At 32.0% G+C, this 25,918-nt stretch overlaps 1 protein-coding gene across 1 annotated transcript; it reads right to left on the bottom strand.

Moving 5' to 3' along the window:
* Window positions 1-462: 462 nt before the first annotated feature.
* On the bottom strand, window positions 463-21,525 carry LOC142339595 (uncharacterized). Its single transcript, XM_075389744.1, has 6 exons — window positions 19,894-21,525; window positions 5,762-5,965; window positions 4,790-4,990; window positions 4,364-4,630; window positions 3,645-3,854; window positions 463-782 (listed from the first exon to the last, which is right to left on the bottom strand). The coding sequence occupies exons 1-6, from the start codon at window positions 19,997-19,999 to the stop codon at window positions 634-636; spliced, it is 1,137 nt and encodes a 378-aa protein (XP_075245859.1). The 5' UTR covers window positions 20,000-21,525; the 3' UTR covers window positions 463-633.
* Window positions 21,526-25,918: the final 4,393 nt, after the last annotated feature.

Here is a 25,918-nt window from a genome sequence, read left to right as displayed (position 1 = left end):
GGTCGGATCATTTTCTAAATGGCAACTGATGTTGTTGAACATACAATCAACTATCAGCTATAAAGTAGACATATGACCTGTTTTCTTTTCCCACATAAAAATTATCCTACTCTAACCTATGTCAGAAGGCAGAATGGACAAACTAGTTTGTTTCGCAGCAGCTAACAATCTGAAAACCACCCAATGGGCTCATTTCTTCCCGTAAATAGAATTCCCGGATTTTGGCGACATTGCAACCTAATGCAATTTGAGCTATGCTACCCGAGGGTGAACATGATTACTTTTAGAACCGCTTAAATTAAAATTTGGACCGGGTCCGTGCGTAGTGAAAATATGTTTGGGCTCCCTCACCTTAGTGGAAATAAAAATTTTAATAAACCTACATATACAAAAACTCTAGTGTGACTGGGGTTGGGGGGTCACAGACTGCTGCACTCGGGGGGGGGGGGGGGGGGGGTTTGAAGCATCAGGCTAGATCCCAATTTTTTTTAAGATTGTAGCGGTTGCAGGAAACAGGTCTAACATAATTTTTCCTTAACTTAAGAACAAAAATGAGAAAGATATAGCAGTTGAGAGGGTTCATTTGGCTGTGTATGTATGTGTGAGTGACGAGTTTGGTCAGTTGTATCAACATTAACAGGGTTTCTCAATCACAAGAAACTTGTCGCAAGAATTGGTTTTGGAGGTCGTCTTTGTGTCCAAAGGAGCTCTGCATACTTTGACCTTGGGTATTTCTGCACTGCATTTCCCACACCGTTTCTCACTTCTTTTATACTGACAGCCTAAAATAATACGATATCAGAACTATGTAAAATAATAGATGTGATTGTTTAAAAAAATTGGTTGAAACCTATTATTTTGCTTCAATGATTTTAAGTACTTTTTGTTTCAGGTGTATTTAACCATATGTTTATAATTTTAATTTACTATTTGCAAAAAAAAGTTGTAAGATGGATGGTCGAAAACGGACAACCTAAATCGTGTGTAATGATACCGTGACCCAATAGAATGTTTAGCTTACAAGGTCAGTAAAAACTAAATTTCCAGAAAAAGACTTGAAATGGAACATTGAATTGGACTTTTTGTTGAAAAAAAAATTATAAAAAAAACCTTTTATAGTTACATTTTCCCAATTATAAGCAATTCTGTCACTCTTTAAAGGGTTCCAAAATCGAAAAAACAACTTCCACAAAAACATTAGAATAAATCTATTGGTGCACATTTTTTTAAACTTTGAACAAGGATAACAGTTTTTATAGTTTCCTCGACACATCACAAAAAACTGTTTTCGCTTTAAAATATTTTGAAAATAAGGGATATTTTCAGTGAAAAGTTCAAAATAAGCGTTTTCTCATCGGAAATGAAAAACTGTTTTTCAAACATAGAGCAGATTCCTTAATTACTAAAATTAATTGAAAAAATCACCATTTTTTATTTAGCACATATGTGATCTGTCCCATTATAGCCCCAACCCCAAAGCTTAATCCTCATATAACTTATAACCCCCCATCCTCACCCCAAAAAACAAGGTAAACCTACCATAACGGAGGGGGCTAGTATTTCGCGTGGTTGGGGGGGAGGGGCTATAATGGAGAAGACCCAATCCCCCGACTGTTGAAATGTGATATAGTTCAAAAAAGGGACTGAAAATGATTTAGCGTGAAATTTCGAAAATTTCCGGAAAATTTCGGGGATCATTTAACGTGCGAATCTGGTTTTACTATATTATACTTTCGCACTTTGACTACCAAAAAATGCTCATGAAGGCTTTGGAACGCCTGAATCGTATAGCAAAACGAAACATAGAGAGGTTCGTAGACATAAAGGATCTTTTCCGCTAGCGCCCCCCCAGTAAATTAGGCACCCCCCATTTGTATATGTTTAAACATTATGTATACATTTGAGTTATTACCTATGTATACGTATGAATAGGCATTTAGAGAATACTATTAGAGCGGAGGTTTGAAAATAATATGTGTATAGCAATAAGTCACTGCATATAATGTAAGCATCAACCAAAAACTTGTTGTTATTGCATTTTTAGTAATTACGAGCTTTGTGAAGGGGTTAAAAACTATAACTTTCTTGAAAACTGCTACATATATGGTTTTTGATGTACTATACTAGGAACGATATTATGAAAATAAATAAACTTTTCAGAAGGGAGCAAAACATTTATTTTTGGGGGGTGCCTAAATTTCGGCTATATAGGACTGGGGGGGCGCTAGCGGAAAAGATCCGACATAAATTGGAACTATTTTGCAATTTCGTTCTGTATAAGTTTATTTTGCTTGCTTCAAGAACGCCTTTTGAAAAACTCCTCTCATTGGATTAAAATGTGTGTTGCAGCTTAGCGCACAGAAGAAAAAGACAAAAAAAACAGTGGAGTAAGAACAGCACCATCAACCAAAACCCGCTACATTCAATCAAAACCCTACCGATTTGTTCAAGCTTCTCAACATACTTAATAATTATTACTAGTGTGTGAAAATCATATATGAAGTCTAACTAGAATTCAAATTCGAAGTGCATCCATCTCACCAACTCAGTATTGCTTCTTATTCACAAATAAAGAGAAAAGATTATTTGCAACGCAAACATTGCAAAGAAAGCAAATTTCATTTCGTCTACTCGCTGTAAATTGGAAAACAAACTTCAAAATTGTGCAAATATAGGAAACATGAATAAAAAATCACTTGAAATCAACTGCTTGCTAAAAAATAAAGAAAACTTTCCATATTATTTTAGTCTAAATTTTGATTTCACATTAATGGTTAACAAAGAACTTGGTTGATTTGTTTAACGGGTGCTCTTTCCGTGAAAAATTGATTTTATACTACAAACTAATCTACCACGCAATTGTGCTTTCATCTGGAAGAATTATTTCAACATGATGTTCTGAGTTTTTCAACTTTTTTCGAGGTAAAATGCCGTTATCAAGGTTTCTAAGGAAAAAAAGCTTCCATTTTAGCTTCGAAAAAATGTTAGTCAAAAGAGGGTTTCGTCCTAGAGCAGCAAAAAGTTTTTGACCAATTTGAGACGCTTTTTAGAACATTGTACGATATGCACACTCTCGCGCGAGCCGTCTTGTCATTTTTTACAGCACGTTTTGTGCACACCACCTTAGAAAATTCGGCAATAAAACTTTTGAATTTCGGGAGTTTGAGGAAAAGCGATCACATATGAGTCGAAAAAAAAGGTTGTAGACGCTTATTCCGTACTGAACTTATTATTCTTATCAATTAAGCTTGTGTGAAGGACCTCTAAAAGACGTGTAACATTAAAAACTGACTGCATTCAGTGCTGATACAATTTTTAAAATGTTTTCATTCAGTCAGTTTGAAAAAATACCTTACAAGGGACATATTGGTTCTTTTAAATCTTATTTTTAACATCTTGAAGCAGTACAAATGGCCTCAGTGTGATCATTATATTTAATATACAATAAATACGGCTTGGTGATTTGTAATTTGATTTTTTAACATGCAAGTATTTAACCTAAAGGTCATGCTCTTTAGTTTGCATGTTTCTTTCAAAAAGAATGCCGCCTAAGTTTTTTTTATTCAGCTCTCGTTCAGATATGACGTCATAGGGATCTATACTGGGGGGGGGGGGAAACAGAATAGATCCCATCATAGTTATACCTGATTTCCTGTCTTTTCTGCACTGTTTGTACTGTGTGTTCTGTGAGACACAAGATGTCGGTCCGTTCTTCAGGTTCTGAATCCTGTACTTTTGTCCTTCAATACACTCACTCCATGTTGTGAATCTGCCATAGACACACTCGGTGCCACCAACTTCACCCTCGTCCTTTTTCGCATTCACACCTCCACTTTCACCACTCCAGGGCTCGTCTGAAACAGAAGAGAGATCTTGTGGGATTTATTCTGTTTCCGTGCCCAAGGACCCCAGTAACAATGTATGTCATAACGAATCAACCACAGTAGGATTGCTTAATATAACACTAAAATTATTTGGGTTTTGTATTGTATGTTGAACTTCTACGAAAACCAACACCACCGAACAAATCAAGCATGTTTGTTATCATGAATCAACGCTAATTTCCGTTTTTCCGGTTTTTCCGCAGTTTGGTTTTTGCGAACTGTAAGTTTCATACTTTTGAAGATCAAGGTTTAGAGATAAAAATGGTCATATTCGGTTCCTCCAGTGTTTTTATGCCCCCGAAGTGCAATTTATATGATGTTATATAGCACGTTTATATGCATAGCACGTGCGCCTGCGGGCGTAAAAATTACATCCCCACTAAGCTGGGATGGGTTGGGGGCATGTAACTCGATAAAGTTATAACCCGATAAAATTTATATTTTTTAATGAAGATGATGATATCACAGTAATTCCTAACCTTTAGCCATTCCATCGTCTTTATTGCCTCCCTTTGACCCCGAATCCAATTCACCAATGGGCCCGGTTCCACTTTTCCCATCTCCTTGTTGATTTGTTCCACTTCCACCTCCACCAGCAGATATTGGCTCCCCAAATGAGAAACAGTCTTCGACCTCCTCCACCACTTTTGAGCAAAATGAGGATCCTCTGATCAATTTTTTGCTCCTGTACTTGTACCCGTTTCGGTCACACTCACTCCAGTCAGTTGTGATTTCAAACACACAACCTGAAAAGGAAAGGGGAATCGTTTCCGTTTGTCAACCCCCCCCCCCCCCCGGCGCTTAGTGAGTGCATATTATTTGCACCCCCAGACGTACCTGTCTTATTTTACATAATGGGCTTATATTGATGGGGTTTGGTTGGGGGGGGGGGGGGGCTGACTGACCTGTTTTTGATGGCGGAGGGGCAACTGTAGTCTCATTGACACCCCAATGCGGCTTATTGGGGTTATTCTGCTGCCCTCCTTTCCCGTCACTATTTCCATTGTGTTTGCTTTTGTTTGGGTCGTACATGTCGTTGCCGTTGTGCACTTTTTCAGATCCATTACTCTGGTCTTTGTTAGAACCCTTTCCGGCACCCTTGCCTCCTAAATGTAGAATTTAACTATTATTAACTATCAACTATAATAAACTAATTATGCCTTAGATTAAACACTTCATGTACGAATCAAATTGTTTGTAATTGTTGAAGTATTTGCTAATCTGAGACAAAAGAACAACGTCAATGTAAAAGGTTTAAGATTGTAGTACATTTTGATTGCTTTCTTAAAAGTTTCATTCATTTCCAAAACGACATGAAAAAATGTTTAAAAAATTTTTAGATTAGTATTTTTTGTATTTATTTTGTTTGTATTTTTTGCATTTAGATAAGTATTAAGTATTTTTTGTTTAGATTTGAAGCCATTCCTCGGTGCAATAATTTTGCATTTGTCAATTAGAATCTGCGCGTAAAGTCCGGAATTATACAAAATAATAATTCTGCAATGGTCATGGACGGAGCTGTCCTGTGGGGTCTGAAACACCTCGATGCCGTAAAAAAATTATTTGGTTCACTGGAATTAATAAAGTTATAAATTAAAGAACTATCTATGGGCAGTCTTGATTGTAACAGTTAACAATGTATTATTTCTGGTAGGTTTAGATAACTATTACATATCCCCTTTGATGAGCGGATTCAAATTTTCCAAGAATCTTGCAAGATGATTCAAAAACTTGCAAGATTCTTGCAAGAATCTTACAAGATATCAATCAAGGCAAAAAAATAAGATTCTTGCAAGATTTTGAATTCTTTGATCACTAGTGATAACTTTCAGCTTGCTTTTCTGTAGGCTTACTTTTAGTTCAACTTATAATCTCACCTATTTTTCCTCCATTGCCCTTATTATTGTCTGCCTTGTTACAGTCTGGAGTGCACTTGATTGTGAATGCGATGATCTGGCAAGCGAGACCCTCTCTCCTCGCCTCCTGTCTCCCCTCTTTCGGGCACCCATTCTCCATACCATCCGAGTACCCCCACGGCACACAATCCCCCCACTCCCAATCGTCGCTGCATTCGTCCCCAACTGAAACCAGTCCATGAGGGAGCGAGCAATTATGGATCAATTGTTATGTCTCGTGATATTTTTCTAGTTACTGCAAAAAGATGCAATATGCAAGATGCAATATGCTCTGTGTTTTTTTGTTTCAGCTCTATTTTTTCTACCAATAACTTTGATCTGGCGGATCATTTCAATCCCCCCCCCCCAGCTTAGCTTAGCGGGTGCATAATATTTGCACGTGCAATATTTTTGCATAATGATTTAGTATGTAAGGTTCCGGGGTGGAGGGTGTCATAATTAGAAAAGATTCGGTCCGGCAATGGGATTCAAGGATTAAAATATATAAAAGTTGAGCATGTGATTAGTTGAAAAACGTCAATAACGCGATTGTTAGTTGATTGTTAAATTTTTAATAAGTGAAACTTTTTTCAATTTACAAAATACGATAAAAATGTGATTATTAGACATTAGTCAGATGTTATTTATTCGAAAACTGCTTTTACTAAAGCCATATTTACCGTTGTAGTCTTCTGAAATCCAAAAAGCTAAGTTACACAAATATAATAAATATATTTAAATTTTTTTAAAAATGAATTTGTCACTTGTCGCATCCCAACTGATGTCTGAGTTGTGCTTTGTGACTCTGATGAAGTCTCTGAGAACATCTAGCAGTGATGGAGAATAATCGGTTAGCGGTATGAGATATAAGAGTCGCGAAGAGTGTCGGAGTCTCGAAATGTCTTCACCAGAGTCACGTAACCTCACTACGAGCAAACACTTTACACGTTTTTAAATTCTGACAGTTTTAAAATTTGGAATTGTATGTAAAATGAAATTATTGTAAATCGGGCTGTATCTTGCTAGATTTTCATGTTTGCAGCAATCTGTCTTTTAAAAAAAAATAGGCAAAAGTAAAACGGTAAATGCAAAAATTGATTTCAGGGCGATAATTAGAGACCGTGTTTCTTCTTTGAACTTCATAATCAACCAGTAGCTTAAGAATTTTGTGAAACAAATTAAAAGTAGAAAAAATTCAGTAAACCACCAATATTTTTAAAAACATTCAGGGCCAATTTTAAGTTGCCTTTGATTACGTAATGGAACATCGACTCTTATTTAAAACAGTTTAAAAAGCTCTCATTACACCTGAAGGCAGAAATAAGACACTTGTTTTTATTAAAAAACCGAACCGTTTTTTAAGTTAACCAGTTTTCTGCATCCGATCTGTTTCTTTTCCAAAGGATTTCATGCATTTTTTTTCTTCGCTATTACAAGTTTTACATTCTGCAAACACCTATAATTTTCTACGTTTAAAAAAGCTAATTACTCTAGAAACCATTAAATTTCATCGATAATCATTCAACAGAATGTGTCAGCATTATATCTTCAAGCTCAGTTAAAACATCTTGTTTCTTAACAATTACTGACTGAAACGATTTCTTAAGAGATTTTCTAGTGCTAATAATTATAACAAAAATTATAATAATAAAAATGTTAACGATAATAATAAGAACAATAACAATAATAATAATAATAATAATAATAATAATAATAATATTAATAATAATAATAATAATAATAATAATAATAATAATAATAATAATAATAATAATAATAACAATAATAATAATAATAATAATAATAATAATAATAATAACAATAATAATAATAATAATAATAATAATAATAATAATAATAATAATAATAATAATAATAATAATAATAATAATAATAATAATAATAATAACTATAATAATAATAATAACTATGATAATATAAATAATAATAATAATACTAATAGTAATAATAATAGTACTAAAAAGTATTATAATAATCAAAATGATAAGGTTAATAATAATAATGATAATAAAAATTTTAACAATAATATTAATAATGATAATAATAAAAATAATAAAAATAATAATAATCAGAATAATAATCAGAGAAAAATAATAATATTAATAGTAATAATAATAATAGTACTAAAAAATATAATAATAATGATGATGATAATGTTAATAATATTAATAATGATAATAATAATAATAATAATAATAATAATAATAATAATAATAATAATAATAATGATAATAATAATAATAATAATAATAATACTAATAAAAATAATCCGAATAATAGTCAGAGAATTTCTAATAATAGTAATAATAATAATAAAAATAATAATAATAATAATAATAATAATACTAATAATAATAATAATAATAATAATAATAATAATAATAATAATAATAATAATATTAATAATAATAATAATAAAGTTAATAATAATAATAATAAAAATAATAATATTTATAGTAATAATAACATTATTATTATTAATAATAATAATACTAATAATAATAATAATAATAATAATAATAATAATAATAATAATAATAATAATAATAATAATAATAATAATAATAATAATAATAATAATAATAATAATAATAATAATAATAATAGTAATAATAATAATAAAGAAAACAATAGTAACATTAAACATAACAAAAAATAAAAAATAATTGTAGTAATGACAGTGATAGCAATAGTAATTCAAGAAATAAAACTGATAAAAATGATAATAATAATAGTAATAGTATTAGTTTATATTACCAAACATATTATTAAAAATAATAGTAAAAAATTTAAAAAAACATCAATAAGAACAAAAATAATAGTAATAATAATAATAATAATAATAATAATAATAATAAAAATAATAATAATAGTAATAATAATAATAATAAAAATAATAATAATAATAATAATAACAATAATAAAGAAAACAATAATAACATTAAACATAACAAAAACAAAAAAAATTGTAGTAATGACAGTGATAGCAATAGTAATTAAAGAAATAAAACTGATAAAAATTTAATAATAGTAATAGTAATAGTAATAATTACAAACATATTAATAAAAAAAATAGTGAAAAAAAAATAAAAAAACATAAATAAGAATAAAAATAATAGTAAAAATATTGACAATGATACAAATATTATTAATAAAACAACTAATAAAAAGGAAAACGATAACATTAATAATAACTATAATAATGAAAAAATTTAATAATAACAATGACATTAACATAATAATAATAATAATAATAATATTAATAATAATAATAATAATAATAATAATAATATTAATAATATTAATAATAATAATAATAATAATAATAATAAAAATAATAATAATAACAATAATAATAGTAAAAAAATTAATAAAATAAAAATAATAATAATATTAAAAATAATATTAATAATAATAATATTAATAATAATAATAATTATTATTGTTATTATTTTTATAATGATATTAATAACAATAATAATAATAATAATAATAATAATAATAATAATAAAAATAATAATAATAATAATATTATAATAATTATAATAATAATGATACTATTTCGTTAAATTAATGAAAGCCGTGTTAGGTCGTGCTTCTTTATAAGTTTTTAAGTTCTGACTACAGTTATGTCTTTGCTATATCCAAAACCTATTGATTAAAAGTTTAAATAGTTTACTGTTTAATTATTAAAAGTTTACTGCCTATAAATACATTTATTTACTAAAGTCGAAAAACTTTATCAATGTCGTAAAACTTCTATATAAAAAAAATTAGCTAAAATGTTTATTTTCTCTAGAAAACACTAAAATAGTTGCCCTAGAACTAAACTTTTCTTAAGCTTTTTTCGCAATGATTGCAAAGTTTAGTCCTAAATTTGGTTTTTAATGAGCAATCTGCTGTCATATGAATAAAGAGTTGAGGTCTAGACTCAAAACTTCTTTTGATTGGACTCTCAAGGCCGAAATTAGCTCTGATCACGCTTTCCAGAACAAAATCACCCCTGATCAGATTCGCCAGAGCAATGATATCTCTGATCAGATTTTCCAGACTGCGAGGGTCTCTGATCAGACTTTCCAGACCGATGCAGTTCTGATCAGACCATCTCCATACCATGGTCTAGAAATAATTTCAGACCATTACCCAAACCATAACCAAACTATGGTCAGATTTTTTAGACCCACGTGACCTCTGGTTAGAGACTAGAGTTAAAAACGCATGTTTTAATTTATGCACTTAATAAAAACTTAAAAATGTCTCCGACCCAAAATGCAGTCAATAAAATTCAAAGATAAAAGGGTTTTTGTGAAAAAGAGGTTTTCCAGAAATTTTTAATAAGAAACCATTACACGCCATTGCTAAAATTTGCCGGAACCATAGATAAACTGAGACAGCTATTTATAAGATACGTCTGGATCTACAGTTGCTGTTCCTATTTAAAAGGGACCGACAGCTTGATAGCGGTTGAACTCTTTGGTCTTGATTGTTCTGATCGAAAGCAGGAGACTCCAAATGAGTCTCAAGTGAGAACAGATATCTTCTCCTGGCTCGTAGCAGAGTCATCATCTCCTACTCATTGGGCAAAAAATTTTTTTAAAAATCAGACAATTTTTATAATCAGACTTTCCAGGCCAATTTAAACCCTGTCAGACTATTTCCAGACCACGGTCCAGACTGTAGTGCACTCGAACTGCCGTCCAGACAATGAAATTTTCCTCCAGAAACACAAAAGTGCGCTCTGGAGTAGGTCTGATCAGAGTAGAATTTGGGTCTGGACCTAAACCTGGGTATACAGACGGAATTCAAGATGGGCGTTCAAAAGTGCTACCTCTAATTTGCGAAGAAAATAACCAATAATCTGAATCTTACTTGGTCCATTAGGTCCTAACACCAGGCAATCTAGGGTAAAAAACAAAATTAGGATAAATTTTATTAATCGAAATTGTCAGTCGAAATGAGGAAATGGTACTTTTTGAGTCAAATGAAGAGTGTGCTTTCGTTGATTCACTTACCAGTTACATTTTTTCCGCAAATTTATTTTCTCCTATCCTTTACTCTGTCTCTTATGCTTTATTTTTCATCGTAACCTTTGAAATTTTTGCTTCTTGACTTGAGGGATTTCTTGACTTGATTTTTTTTCGTACGAAATTGTAACGGCTTTTTAAACAATGAGGTTTGAAGGTTACTGTTAAATGAACTAACTCTGGCAGCAGGTAATTTCTTCAAAAGTGAGTTTTCGGTTGCGACTGAAAACAAAAATTGTCTACTGATGTTTTCAACTTCTTTTCATATTTGTTTTTGCGCGACAAATTGTTTCTTTTTTAGTTCTTAGTTCAAAAAAGAATAAACTAAATCAGCATGAGGACGATTTTTCCATAAATTATCTGGGCAAATATTAGGTCAAAAATTTGCTGAAAATTTAAGCTGGATATGAGTAAAATGGTTTTCCAACTGAGTATATAAATTTCAAGGGACGATTCAAGATGCTAGCTGAAATCTGGCAGCGGAAACTACTTTTTTCCTATCATTTGTTGTGCAGCAGGAAAAACACTTTTTACCATTTACAATCATATTTCAAAAAACTTATAGATATGCCATTTTTTAATATTTTTGCTATCAACATTTCTCTATTCTCTATAAAAACACAAATATTAAAACATCAAGCAACAATCAAAAATCAGCGATACAATTCCAGAACTAATTCTAATAATAACTTAGTTTCCTAGCGGAGAATTGAAGATAGAGGTAAAAAGCAAAGAGGTAATTTACTTCCCAAAACTCAAACTGCAGTGCGTCAAACAAAATTTCAATACAACAGTCTTCGAAAATTGAAATTCTTGCTCAGCATGAAATCAGCGTTCACATTTTGTGAATAATAAAACAAAATATGCTAGGAAACACTTTCATAGAAAACTGTGGATATACTTTATATAAATAGCTGGTGAATCAAAAAACTATTTAGATCTACTAGTTTAGCAAGGCAAAAAAAAATTAGAAAAGAAAATTGAAATAATAAGAAATAAAGAGAAGAACGGATCTTGAAAATATTCAAGCAACAGAACATTGAAAAAATAACCCCAAATGAACACAAAAAAGTAATTATTGCCGCAAAATTTAGAAATACTGTCTGTAGATATTTGAATCCAGTGGAAAAATCAAACTGAAAAACTTAACTCATCAAGCCATTTATTAGATGGTTTTGATTGTCATTCATCACAAATTATTCTTTCGTTTGGAAAAAAATCGCATTTGATTTGTTATAGACTCGAGATTCATCTCGATGTTGTGACAAATTTTGAAGCGGAAAAATGCAACAAGTTTTTGAATTTGGTAGAGTAACATGGCAAAAAGTAGACGATCTTTTAAAAATTTATAAAAAATCAAATGATTAATCCTCAAAAAAGCGTTTGTTGAATTTCAGAATATGTTTTCAGATACAGACACAATATTTTCAATTTTTTGTAGCGTGTTTCACATATTGGAACAAAATGACCTCAAACTGCGTTTAGGTCATGCACGTAATCTGGAAAACTTTTGAGAAGTTAACATCAGAACCGCAAAAGTGAGTAGCAAGAAAACAAAACTTTATATCTGCACGCGCGAGCAATCAGAAGATAATAAAGATTTTCAAATACAGTTCTATGCAATCACACCAATAAGCAAAGTGTGGCCGGGCAAAATTTTTCTTAATTTACTTGTCATCTAAACAGGAGTTGACAAAATTCACCACAAGAGTGAGCTAATGCCGTGATTGTGGAAAAAAATTTCAAAAAGGGTTCTGCACTAGGGCTTAAAGAGTACTTGTGCACAAAAAAAACATAAATGACATTTTAGAAAAAATACCTTAACTAATAATCGCACTTGGGGGATTTAAATACTCAAATACAGATATTCAAATAAATTTTTATTAACATTAAGACATTCCGTAAAATATCTGGTTAAATATTAAGTCAAGAAACGTTGCAATTTAAAACTGGATATGATAGAAATGGTTTTCCAACTTAGTATACAAATTTCAAGGGACGATTTAAGATGCTAGCTGAAATCTGGCAGCGGAAACAATCTTTTTGCTATCATTTGTTTTGCAGCAGGAAAAACAATTTTCAACATTTACAATCGTATTTCAAAAAAGTTATAGATATGCCATTTTTGAATATTTTTGCTATCAACATTTCTCTATTATCTATAAAAACACAAATAACAAAACATCAAACAACAATCAAAAATCAGCGATACAATGCCAGAACTAATTCTAAGAATAACTTAGTTTCCTAGCGGAGAATTGAAGATAGAGGTAAAAAAACAAAGAAGTAATTCGAAAAACAAAGAAATTACTTCGCAAAACTCAAACTCCAGTGCGTCAAACAAAACTTCAAAACAACAGTCTTCGAAATTTGAAATTTTTACTCTGCGCTCAGCATGAAATCAGCGTTCACTTTTTGTGAATAATAAAACAAAATTTGCTAGGAAACACTTTCATAGAAAATTGTAGATATACTCTATATAAGTAGCTGGTGAATCAAAAAACTATTTAGAGCTACTAGTTTAGCAAGGCGAAATAATTAGAAAAAAATAGAAATCATAAGAAATAAAGAGAAGAACGCATCTTGAAAATATTCGAGCAACAGAACCTTGAAAAAGTAACCCCAAATGAACACAAAAAAGTAATTATTGCCGCAAAATTTAGAAATACTGTCTGTAGATATTTGAATCCAGTGGAAAAATCAAACTGAAAAACTTAACTCATCAAGCCATTTATTAGATGGTTTTGATTGTCATTCATCACAAATTATTCTTTCGTTTGGAAAAAAATCGCATTTGATTTGTTATAGACTCGAGATTCATCTCCATGTTGTGACAAATTTTGAAGCGGAAAAATGCAACAAGTTTTTGAATTTGGTAGAGTAACATGGCAAAAAGTAGACGATCTTTTAAAATTTTATAAAAAATCAAATGATTAATCCTCAAAAAAGCGTTTGTTGAATTTCAGAATATGTTTTCAGATACAGACACAATATTTTCAATTTTTTGTAGCGTGTTTCACATATTGGAACAAAGTGGCCTCAAACTGCGTTTAAGTCATGCACGTAAACTGGAAAACTTTTGAGAAGTTAACATCAGAACCGCAAAAGTGAGTAGCAAGAAAACAAAACTTTATATCTGCACGCGCGAGCAATCAGAAAATAATAAAGATTTTCAAATACAGTCCTATGCAATCACACCAATAGGCAAAGTGTGGCAGGGCAAAATTTTTCTACGTGCTAATTTTTTTCTTTTTTTCTTTTTTTGGTGATTTATCTGTTATCTTAATTTACTTGTAATCTAAACAGGAGTTGAAAAAAATTTACCACAAGAGTGAGCTAAAGCCGTGATTGTGGAAAAAAAACTCAAAAATGGCAGTGCAATAAGGCTTAAATAATACTTGTGAGCAATAAAAAAAATGAACAAGTAATATCTTAACTGCGACACTTTAGGGATTAATAAATTCTGAAATACAGATATTCAAATAAATTCTAATTAACATTAAGACGAACATGTTGTTTTCTTACAACATGAAGGTAACTTGTTATTTGTGTTTTTTGCTAACTGCATAACGTTTTGGCGCTATTTTTTGTCAATTTTTAATTCCGATTGTTTTCACTTATTCACCAAGATTCTGCGGGTTTTCAGATAGTAACCTGTGTTCTATTTTAAATACATTACAGCGCAGAGGCAGACCTGAATTGCTAGTAAAGTTTGACAGGTCGTGTAACTAAATTGCTTCTGCTAAGTTGATACAAGGGACTTGCAAAACCACCTGCGGGATCGGTTTACATTCAAAAGCTATGATAGTGATATCGAAGGGAACCTAATTCTGTGATGGCAAAATCAACTAAAGTCATTTCAGTTCTGTCTTTGCGGTTAACTTTAAACACAAAGGATTAATCTATGTGATTGATGTGAAGAAACTTTTTCTATTGCATTAGGTCATCTTTCAGTTGTGAAATATCTCGGCTTCCTAATTGACTATCGACTTGACTTCAGAGGATATGTAAATTTTATTGAAAAACAATGTGCCAAATTCATAACTATTTCACATCAAACACACCAATTTCTAGTAAAAACCTCCTAGTAAAATTTTTCAAACATTATGTTCAACCTCGTTACCTATATGGAATAATAATTTATGGAACCACAACCAAGTCGATCTTAACGAAATTAAAGACAACAAAATTTTTTTCTCAGAATAGTCTTTCAATTAAAGAAATCGGAAGAGGTTCGCACGACAAGAAAAAAGCACTCAAAAAATCACTTGCGGAATTGGGTTACATTCAACAGCCATGATAGTGATATCGAAAGGAACCTAACTCTGCGAGGGCCAAATCAACCGACGTCATTTCAGTTCTGTCTTTGCGGTTTACTTTAAACACAAATGTTTAATCTATGTGATTGTCGTTCATAATTTCATCACACTCACCAGATCACAGATAACCATTTTTGTGTTTCTCATTCTTTGATTCCTTTTTAAAATTTTTTTAAAGAAATCTCTTCTATTACGTCATCTTTCACAATTTTTCTACAAAATGCACTCGTAAGTTTAGAATTATTGAAATTCACCATACGTCTACGTTTTTATCTTACTTTTGTACTATCAAATTTTTTCTTAAGATTGTGTCTCCAACAATTTTAGAACAACTTAGTCAAATTTTCAACAAAGGCATCGAGGAGGAGTGTTTTCCAAATTTGCGTAAAATTGGAATAGTGATAACCATTAATAAGCAGGACCAAAGAAAGAAGCCGAAAATTACCGACCCATCTTCTTACTACCAGTAGTGGGCAAAACTTTTTGAGAAACTTTTGCACAAAAGAATTTTAGATTTTCTTATAAAGCATAAGATATTGTCAGGGAGGCTGTTGGGCTTTCTAAGTAAACGTTCAACGGTTGACACAATAATTGAAACTTTTGAAGCACTATCTGAACGAAAACAACACCATAAACCATTCCAGTGCACATTACTTGATTTATCAAAAGCCTTGGACACGGTTGATCATCAATTGCTCCTTGCTAAATGTGAAAGATATGGCCTCAGAGGTACAGTAGGACGGTTACTACGCTCTTTTCTCTCCAACCGCAAGCAATTTCTGCAGTTCTCCGACAACTCAACAAATATGAGAGACATTATACATGGTGTACCCCAGGGATCTATTCTAGGACCACATCTCTTTGTTTTGTACATCAATGATCTTCCGACGATTGTCAAAAATTGTGAAATTACCTTATTTGCGGACGACACCAAGATTTTTGGAGATTATAACGAAAACAGTCATCTAGTAGAGCTAAAAAAAAATTCGGGATTGATGAAAAACAACAAACTTACACTGAACGAAGCTAAAACACAGTTCATGTTGGTTGGAAAAAAGCTAAACAATCAGACTATTTCACCTGGAATAACGCTGAAATTCAAGCAAAAACAGTTGTGAAATATCTTGGCGTCCTCATTGACTATCGACTTGACTTCAGAGAACATGAAAATTTTTTTGAAAAACAATGCGCCAAATTCTTAACTATTTCACATCAAACACACCAATTTCTAGTAAAAACCTTCTAGTAAAATTTTTCAAACGTTATGTTCAACCTCGTTACCTATATGGAATAATAATTTATGGAACCACAAAAAAGTCGATCTTAACGAAATTAAAAAGACAACAAAATTTTTTTCTCAGAATAGTCTTTCATTTAAAGAAATCGGACGAAGTTCGCACGACAATAAAAAAGCACGCAAAAAATCACTTGCGGAATTCCGTTACATTCAAAAGCTATGATAGTGATATTGAAAGGAACCTAATTCTGCGAGGGCCAAATCAACCAAAGTCATTTCAGTTCTGTCTTTGCAGTTTACTTTAAACACAAATGATTAATCTATGTGATTGTCGATCATAATTTCATCACATTCAACAGATCACAGATAACCATTTTTATGTTTCTCATTGTTTGATTCCTTCTTTAAATTTTTTTTAAAGAAATCTTTTCCATTGCATTCCGTCATCTTTCACAATTTTTCTACAAATTGCACTTGTAAGTTTAAAATTACTGAAATTCTGCATACGTCTTAATTTATCTTACTTTTGTACTATCAAATTTTTTTCTTTAGTCTCCAACAAATTTTGTCTCCAACAATTTCAGAACAACTTAGTCAAATTTTCAACAAAGGCATCGAGGAGGAATGTTTCCCACATTTGCGTAAAATTGGAATAGTGATACCCATTCATAAGGAGGACCAAAGAATGAAGCCGAAAATTACCGACCCATCTCCTTACTACAAATAGTGGGCAAAACTTTTTGAGAAAATTTTGCACAAAAGAATTTTAGATTTTCTTATAAAGCATAAGATATTGTCAGGGAGGCTGTTGGGCTTTCTAAGTAAACGTTCAACGGTTGACATCGACTTGATTTCAGAGAACATGTAAATTTTTTTGAAAAACAATGCGCCAAATTCATAACTATTTTATATCAAACACGCCAATTTCTAGACAAAAACTTTATAGTAAAATTTTTTAAACAATACTTTCAACCTCGTTACCTATATGGAATTTTAATTTACGGAACCACAACCAAGTCGATCTTAACGAAATTACAAAGACAACAAAATTTTTTTCTCAGAATAGTCTTTCAATTAAAGAAATCGGACGAGGCTCGCAGGACAAGAAAAAAAACACACGCTAGCCTCAATTTTTGAACTACACGTATATGAACTAATTAAGTTTCTGGTTTCAATCCTACGCAGAACCCATCCACATGAATCAGTCGACAGGTTCTTAGATATACGTGAAATTGAAAAGTCATTAAATGATAAAAAAGAGACTAAAAGTTTACCTACCAATCATAAACTTACTAAGCAAAACAGAAAACGGTTATCAGTCAGAGTTCGCTTAATATATAACGTACTGGCACAATTTGACGAAACAATAATAAGAAAAGCAATTGAATGAGAGCAGCAAAAGTTGAATGATTTTCTTCATAAAGTTAGGGACACCTGCATTTTAGACTCGAAAGTTTTTAATAATCTTTTTTGGTAATTGGTCAATTTTACTATTTTCTTTGGCGTTTTTCATTAGCATTAGAACAAGTATTTTCAATCGACTGTTTTTTTTGAAAAATGTAAAATCGAGGGAAAATTTATTGGAAAAGAAGCTCTAAACCGGCTCCTCACACAGGCTTTCAGCCTTTTGGTGCTCGCGCGGTATACATGAATGATTACTGTATTCTTTTTATATCGCAACCGAATTTATTATTTATTATTATCTTAACCAATCAATTATAAATTTGAGAATGTGAGCTGTATTGTTTTTTGATGTTGCTCACACGTTAACATTTCAGGAACCATGCAACGATTAGGTACCACCGACAAATTTTTATGACAAGTCAGAATAAACATATGACTAATTTAGAATTAAAAGAATATGATCATTGTATTGTCGGCGCAAAACACGCGTTTTTGTTTGGTTTCAAATTTTGTATCAACATTGGTTAATCTTTATGACGGGCGTTTAAAATACACTACAACTCTGATCTGGCGACCTGAAAAACATAATAAAATTGGAGCCCAGCAATATTTACAGGTTTTGCATAAGAAGAATAAACAATTGAAGATAATCTTCCCCTTTTTTCTGACGTCGCCAGTAACATTTGCATGATTCGCATACCATTTTCATCTAGCATATTTAATTTTAGCGGCAGTTTTTTATTCATTGCTTTTTCTGTAAAAACCGGTCCGTGCCATCTTAAAGACATTATGCTAATCTGTTAATGAAAATACATTTTGTCTAATTGCTATAAAATTATTTGATTGTGTTTTCAAAACAGACCCTAAAATACTAAATTTTTCTTCAGCAACCAAAATCTGAGCTAAAGAAACAGCGATTTGATCATGCTTTAAACGTGATTTCTTGTAAAAACATTTAGAAACAGTTGAAAAACAGTTGAAAACTAATTTTCATATTGCGCTCTATTAGCTCAACTTGTTTCTATTTGCGCAATTTAATCGATCAAAACTCGTTTTATTCACTCTAAGTGGTCAATTTCAGTGTTACCATATGACGTTCCCGATAATGTTGTTTTAGTAAAATCAGGGGGAAAGGACCTAGTTGTTTTTCAGTGTTGGCAGGTGTTGACAATGCTACTAGTCCTGTTAGTGGCACCTAACTTAAAAAAATATTATAATTAAATGGCAACTTTTAACAATAAATAACGGCAAAAGTTCTATAAATAAAACAAGGAGGCTCATTAATGTGCGTTCGCACATGAAGTTCTGACCCGAGATGATCTACATTTTTATCTTAATTGTCAACCAAATGAAGAGATAACCAAAAAAAGATGTGTGAGTTTTAAAAAATCGTTTCACAACCAAACTACTAAAGGAATAATATAATGCCATGCCTCATTACAGCGCTCACGAGATCTGCCAACAAAAAGACTGCGAAAAAAGACTGCGAAAGACTAAATTTTTCTTCAGCAAGATTTTTCACAACCAAAATCTGCGCTAAAGAAACAGCGATTTGATCATGTTTTAAACATGATTTCTTGTAGAAACATTTAAAAACGTTGAAAAACAGTTGAAAACAAATTTTCATATTGCGCTCTATTTGCTCAATTTGTTTTTATTTGCACAATTTAATCGATCAAAACTCGTTTTATAGACTCTAAGTGGTAAATTTCAATGTTACCATATGACGTTCCCGATAATGTTGTTTTAGTAAAGAGGGGGGGGGGGGGCTAGGTGCTTTTCAGTGTCGGCAGGTGTTGACAATGCTACTAGTCCTCTTAGTGGCACCTAACTTAGAAAAATATTATAATTAAATAACAACTTTTTACTGTATAACACGTTAAATATACGGCAAAAGAACTATAAATTTAAAAAACTTTCTCGATATTTGCAAAATTATTTATTATATCTTTTCCACAATAATAGCCGCACAGCTTACTTAGTAAACCTCAAATATGTTTTTTTAATAGGTAAAAAAAATTAACGTTGGCTAATTGCTATCGTTTACTTTGTAACGCATAATTGGTTTAATTTACTGTTAATGAGAAATAATTAATTGTAATAACTTACGTGAGGCTAAACCATGAACAGACTGTGATGACGTCAGCAGAATAACAATCAAAAGATGAGATAACAAATACACTCCTGTCAAAAACATCTCAAATCTATTCTGCATTCTATTATTTGTATTCCCAAATAGCTTCAAAAGTAAAGAAATATTAATTTACGTAACCAAGGTCAAATTACGCCAACAAATACTATCTCAATCGATATAAATAACACTTAACTAAGTAATAACTGCGTCTTCTTATAACGGGTTGGTTTTATTAATTATGCGTCGGTTACAAATAATATCTCAGAATCTACAAATACTGTGAATTGAAAATGTAAACGTCGATGAAAAATTACAAATTAACTCAATTTGTGAAATTAAACGTAAATGTAAGTCTTGCTAAATAGACGTGAGAAAAATCCCTTTTCGAGTTTAATTTTGAACCAAAAAAAATAAAGTTTGTGAAAAAATGCTTAAGTATATTGCACGTATAGAAATTGTCAATCACGTTAAAATTTTTGTCAATTGACAAACGAACGTAATAAAAGATGGAAAAGTAATAATTATAAGATTACCGGCTTAGTTAATAACAGGTTAAGTACAATTTACAATAGCCTGACGAGTTGTAGCCCAAAGTGATTACTACTTTGGTTAAGACTATAGTTATTACAGGTAAATAAGTGGGTTATAATAACAATGGGTTTTAAGCAAAAGTGGGGGCAAATACTCACTAAATCAGACTTGTGTCTTGAAGTTAACTATTTATGTACAGTGATTAAACTCGGTGGCAATTTTTGGCGTCGTAATTTCTCTATTTCTCTTCCGGTCACGTTTTTTCCGTCCGGTTTACAAAAGACAGTTCAATTCACTTTTGGGTAATTCTGGTCAAAATTGTGGTGCATTATTATGGAAATAATTTCAAATGCAGGATAAACAAAATCAGAGCTATCAGATCTTTTAATCCTAAGTTTGTAAACAAGAGCTAATTTGATTGTGTACTTTCTGTTAAGTCAGTTACGATCATAAAAATGAGGTAAATGTTTTAAAGAGCAAAGTGGTTGGTTAAAAGCGATCATTACGAACAAACTATCAATATATGAAACAAGGGCAAAATGATAATAATAATAATCTCTCCAGCATTTGTTTCATTGATAACCGGTTTCAACAAACTGGAGCCAAAATAACCAATGGCGACAAAAGTTATGGCAATTTTATAACTAGAGCAACTCTGATTATAAATCCAAGTTATCAATTACAAAGAATATTTACTGGACGCAAGACTTAGCCTGGTGCCTGTGATATTGACTATAGCTCTTGCCGCTTTTTCTAATATGCTTTGGTGACTTTTTGGCCTAATTTATTCGCCAATTCTTTCAGTTCCGCGGCCGATTTAAGTCAAAACACGTCTGCCGGGGGTTAGAAAACTGTAATTGATATAAATGTTGAATAAACTACCATCTTTATGTTGTTTAGTGTTGAATTAGTATACAATTTTTTACTACTTTTCATTAAGTTGAGAGAAAGCGAGGCAGGATTTTGGCACGTCAATTTAGAGTTTTGAGATTTGAGCGGAGAGAAAAGGAAAGTCAGTTAGAGTGAGTGAAATAGGATAATGCGGAAAGTATTTTATTTCCCTCCAATAAATTTGCCTAATCCTGGAATCATTCCGAAATGCGGGCTAAACTTGGCGAAATGCGTGACAAATTTACCTGAATCAGTTTATACTAAATAAGGTATGAAAATTCTGTTAGCAGGAATCTTACAGTAGCAAGAGAGTTCATATTTTTTTGAAAATTATCAAGCAGGTTTATAATAATTTTTATAGAGTTTTGTCAATAGTTTTAATTAGTTATTATGATTTTATTTTTTGTTCAGGGATTTCAGGAAAGTGTGATGAAAATTACTTTTTCAGAGATTAAAATAACTTTTTTTTTCAATCATAATGACAAATAAAGGTCCTACTACTAATGTTGCATTATCACACACCTAAAGCATAGATGTGTTTATCAACGTTAGTTATGCTGGTTAGGAAAGTTTAGTTTAGTTGATTATTATGACTGATATTAACTAAGTAAAGTAACTTTAATCGCAAAGGCAGTCTAGGTTTATGCGTCTGTGTTATTTGAGTCGCTTGCTCTCTCTTGTACTATTTCCTACTTTTTCTGTCTTAACTAAGGTAACAAGGTAATCACAACTTAATCAGTCGTGTCTTGGCGCCGGATTACACAGCAAAATTGGGGATCAAAATCGCATTTTGATCAAATCCCTTCCTGTTTCCCGTCACCCGGGAGAGGGGAGGGGAACACTAAGGGTCTTTGGCTAATACACGTTGAGATTTTATTTCTTTTCGGGTTCATTTCCTTATTACAGGTAACCAAAGAACAGGGGAGGTGCGGGGTTGTTAGAAGTGCAAAAGAAGAGGGTTTCGAGGAAGGGAGGGGGGTTAAAGTAGTAAAGCAAGGGTGTACAGTTAGTTTTATGGATTGAGAATGATTTTATGGACAATAGCCTACCTGAGTCTATTTGGGCTATGAGTGAGAGGCAACGGTGAAGGTGGGGGCTGGTTGTTGCAGACAATACTGAGGGAGGGGGAGGGGGGTAGTTGAAGGGGGTAAAAAGACGGGTGGGTAGTTGTATATTTTGAGGGTAATTTAGTTATTGGTTTGGGCTCAGATGTCATTTGAAATGGCAATGGCAATGGCATTATCAAAGTCAGTTATTGAGTAGTCACTCAATTGTAGTCCCAAAGTTGCCCTTAGAAGATAGGAAGATTAACAATAAATTTATTAGTCTCCTAAGACCAGTTAGACAGAGTATATATCCTAGATTACAATCCACTTTTCAAATTTCCTCTCAGATTTATTTCCCATTTCTGCCAGCCATTATGATTATGTGCGATACATGCGTGTAGCTACAAGAGTTCATATCTTGCAGACAAATCTTTGCATAATTGCGGACATAAATCTTGCTAATCAATTACTTACAATAAAGGTATACAAAAATCATATGCTCAGATTTTTTTTTGATATTTTTGTTAATCGTTGCAGAGATTAAATAAATACTTTAACAAATAGTTTGCTTAGCAGCTCACCTTCGCAGATAAACTGCAAAACTGCCACCATTCGAAAAAATAGTTCAAATTAGAGAAAAGAACAATTTTTCGAAAACTATCTTTTTCCTTCTGAAACTTTCATATATTAGTAGTAGAAGGATATTTTAACCTCCAACACATTCGAAAATCCTTGAATTGAGAGACTAGTTCTTAATATGCAAAATTTTTAACAATGCATCGCCCAAGCAGCAAAGCTGTTGATCTGTGCTCGTATGAAACTGCATCACAATAAATCATCTTCTTTTAAATTGTTTAAAATGTGATCTCAGGGTGACTGATCCGAAAAATGTTTTTCAGACCAAATTTCGATCATACTCCGGTCATTTCTTGCCTTTTTATATCAAGTCAAGTTTGGATTAAATTCCGGTCAGAATTCTGTTCCTACATTTTTCTCCAATTACATCGCGACAATACTTCACAATACTTTGCACAATATTTTGCCCGTTCAGAAAAATTTGCAGGTACCATGACTGTAAAGTTTTAGTCAAGTCACGATTATTGCTTTGTTTTAAATAAAGAAAGAATTTAAACCAAGCAAATCTTGATCCAAAGTTTTTTTCATCGTACAGAAATTCAGATAAAGATATTACCAAAAAATTGAACGTTAAATAACTTTATAAAATTAATGGGAATGTACCTAAAACACTCATCATTACAAAAGGCATACATCCAAGTTTGTTGGTTTAAACATGTCGATTTCAAACGCTTCACAATGTGCAATGAATGTATACTATGGTACCAAAAAGCCACGTACAGCACAATTTTTGCTCTTTAAGTAATACTTTTGCTCAAAACGTTAGATTTGCTCTACGATCTGAACAAATGAGTAAAACCTTGAAGTTTTCAACATGATTTCAATTTCACTCTCCAGTTAAAAAGAAAAAAAGATTAAGCTGCTTTGTTTTTCTACTGTTTGCCACGCTGTCGAAATAGCAAATGTCCAATTTTCATGGACAGAAACCAAACAAAAGCAACTCCTCCCTAAATCAAGATCTAGTAAACAGCATGCATATAAACGGTAAAAAAGTAACAGGCTAAACTTACCTCTGGCAAAGGAATTTTGCGAGATCTCCGAAGAATTGTGCGAGTTCTCTGAAAAAAACAGAAAAAATATGAGTTTGGACAAGCGATCACTATTGTTTTGGGTAACATATAATCAGATGGATTGAAAATGTTTGTGAGCTGTTCAAAAAGGTTTGAGTTTACTTGGAAATTCTTAAAAAATTTTAAAAAATTATTGCAGTTTCAATTTTTATGTTTAAATATTGTATCGTTGAAATGGAACTCACTTCATTTCACCTCAAAGGTTCAAGTGTAAGTTCATAGGTAATTAAAAGTCTTTTGAAAAATTTTTGTTATTTGAGCCCACAGAAATCCCTATTCAACAAACTAGCACATGGTGTGATTTTGCGCTTCAAATAAATTGTCCCAGTTATAATTAAATTTAAAAAATTCATTCGTCTGCATAAATCATTAACAATTATTGTAGGTTAAGCGGAAGCTATCCCTTTGAATCTAAATTTTGTTTCTCTTTCTCCACTTTGTATTTTCAAGGCACGTGGGTCCAGACTTGGCCCGCAATGAGATTTTTTTGGATTCTAGAGTTATCATGCCCTCATTTGTCACTTGACAGAAGTATAATTTCGGAAATGCGAAATAAACTCTAGCGCAAGGCTGTCATTTTATCGTAGCCTCTGACGAAGAAATTGTGATATTGTTGAATAATATTGTTGGATAAGCGGTTCTGCGTGAGTGCTTTCTCCGTTGTTTTCTCATCGAAGCAAAATAATCATAAAAAGAAGCTTCTGTAAGAATTTTGTAGTCCGTGTTTATAAAGTTCGAGTTCGTGCTGTTGTCTTGGGTCAATTCAATCTACTTTCCTGTATTCTCTCTTCGTACACGTAGCAGTCGCCTTGAAGTAACAATACCAGTAGAAGGATTTCTTTTTAGTCCACATAATGTGACAGAGGAAGATTATCAGTTTTTTGGGCCGTTTGCGTTATCCATGTTTCTACATATCCACTTAGTGGCCTTCCGCTGAATCCTTTAAACTCCTTTCATGTATGTCTGTGAGGGGTGCATTGCTTGTCGCGTAGTAGTGTAGTAGTAGATTAGGCCTTAGTGCCTTAGTTGTTTCTTGTAGTTCGATTCCCCGTTAGTAAGGGTTCAAATCCAGGTTTTCTTTTGAACTCTCTCAAAACCTTTGTATCTTTTTTATTAGCCAAACGAGCTTGGGGTGCATTTGCAAACTATTGGATCTACATATCTTGCGTATGCCTAAAAATTTGCATTTGGATTCTTAGATATGTTTCTTTTTGAGGGATAGAACGCTTTTAGTGACAAAAAGCCCTTTTCTCAAATATAAAGTCCAATTCAACTTGAGCGCCATTGCAATGCCAAGATCTGTTTTGTTCGCTTCGGTAATTTAATGTCATGCTGTTCCGGTTTATCTTGGGTTTGCTTTGACGCTTGTTTTTTAAGAGATAACCTTTATTTTCATTTAATTTCTTGATTTTCTTCGAACCAGAATTTTATATTTTTATTAAACCAGGCTGCTTCATTTCACTGTTCAGTGCAACGCGCTTGAATGTGTCATTATAAACAAAAAAATCATGTTTAAATACTGGCAGAGGTAGATGATTAACAATGATGATAGAAAGAAGTGGACCCATTAAAGATCCGAAAGAAAGACACGTTACAAAACGAAAAAATTTCGTGTTTCAAAAACATGTTGTTTCGGATCAAGCGGTGCATAGTTTTCAACTAAAATTGCTAAGTTCGGAAATTTCCCCAAAAAACGACACTCATGATTTATGTCACCAAAAGCGAGCTGCTAGTCGAAAAAATCTCTTTAGAAATTTAGATAACCATCTAATGCCCTCCATAATTTTTGTTTTGGGCAACCGAGTTCGCAACCATGTAGTTAGTTC

The sequence above is a fragment of the Convolutriloba macropyga genome, chromosome 5 (genome assembly GCF_964194025.1).
Source record: "Convolutriloba macropyga chromosome 5, txConMacr16.3, whole genome shotgun sequence".
NCBI classification, from domain to species: Eukaryota; Metazoa; Xenacoelomorpha; order Acoela; family Convolutidae; genus Convolutriloba; species Convolutriloba macropyga.
This window is presented reverse-complemented; position numbering and strand designations above follow the sequence as displayed.

Coding starts and splice junctions, on each gene's coding strand:
- LOC142339595 (XM_075389744.1), bottom strand. CDS start 19,999: ATGCAGAATAGATTTGAGATGTTTTTGACAGGAGTGTATTTGTTATCT. Junction 4,991..5,761: donor GGGCAATGGAGGAAAAATAG/GTGAGATTATAA, acceptor TTCTACATTTAG/GAGGCAAGGGTGCCGGAAAG. Junction 783..3,644: donor CAGAAAAGACAGGAAATCAG/GTATAACTATGA, acceptor GTATTATTTTAG/GCTGTCAGTATAAAAGAAGT.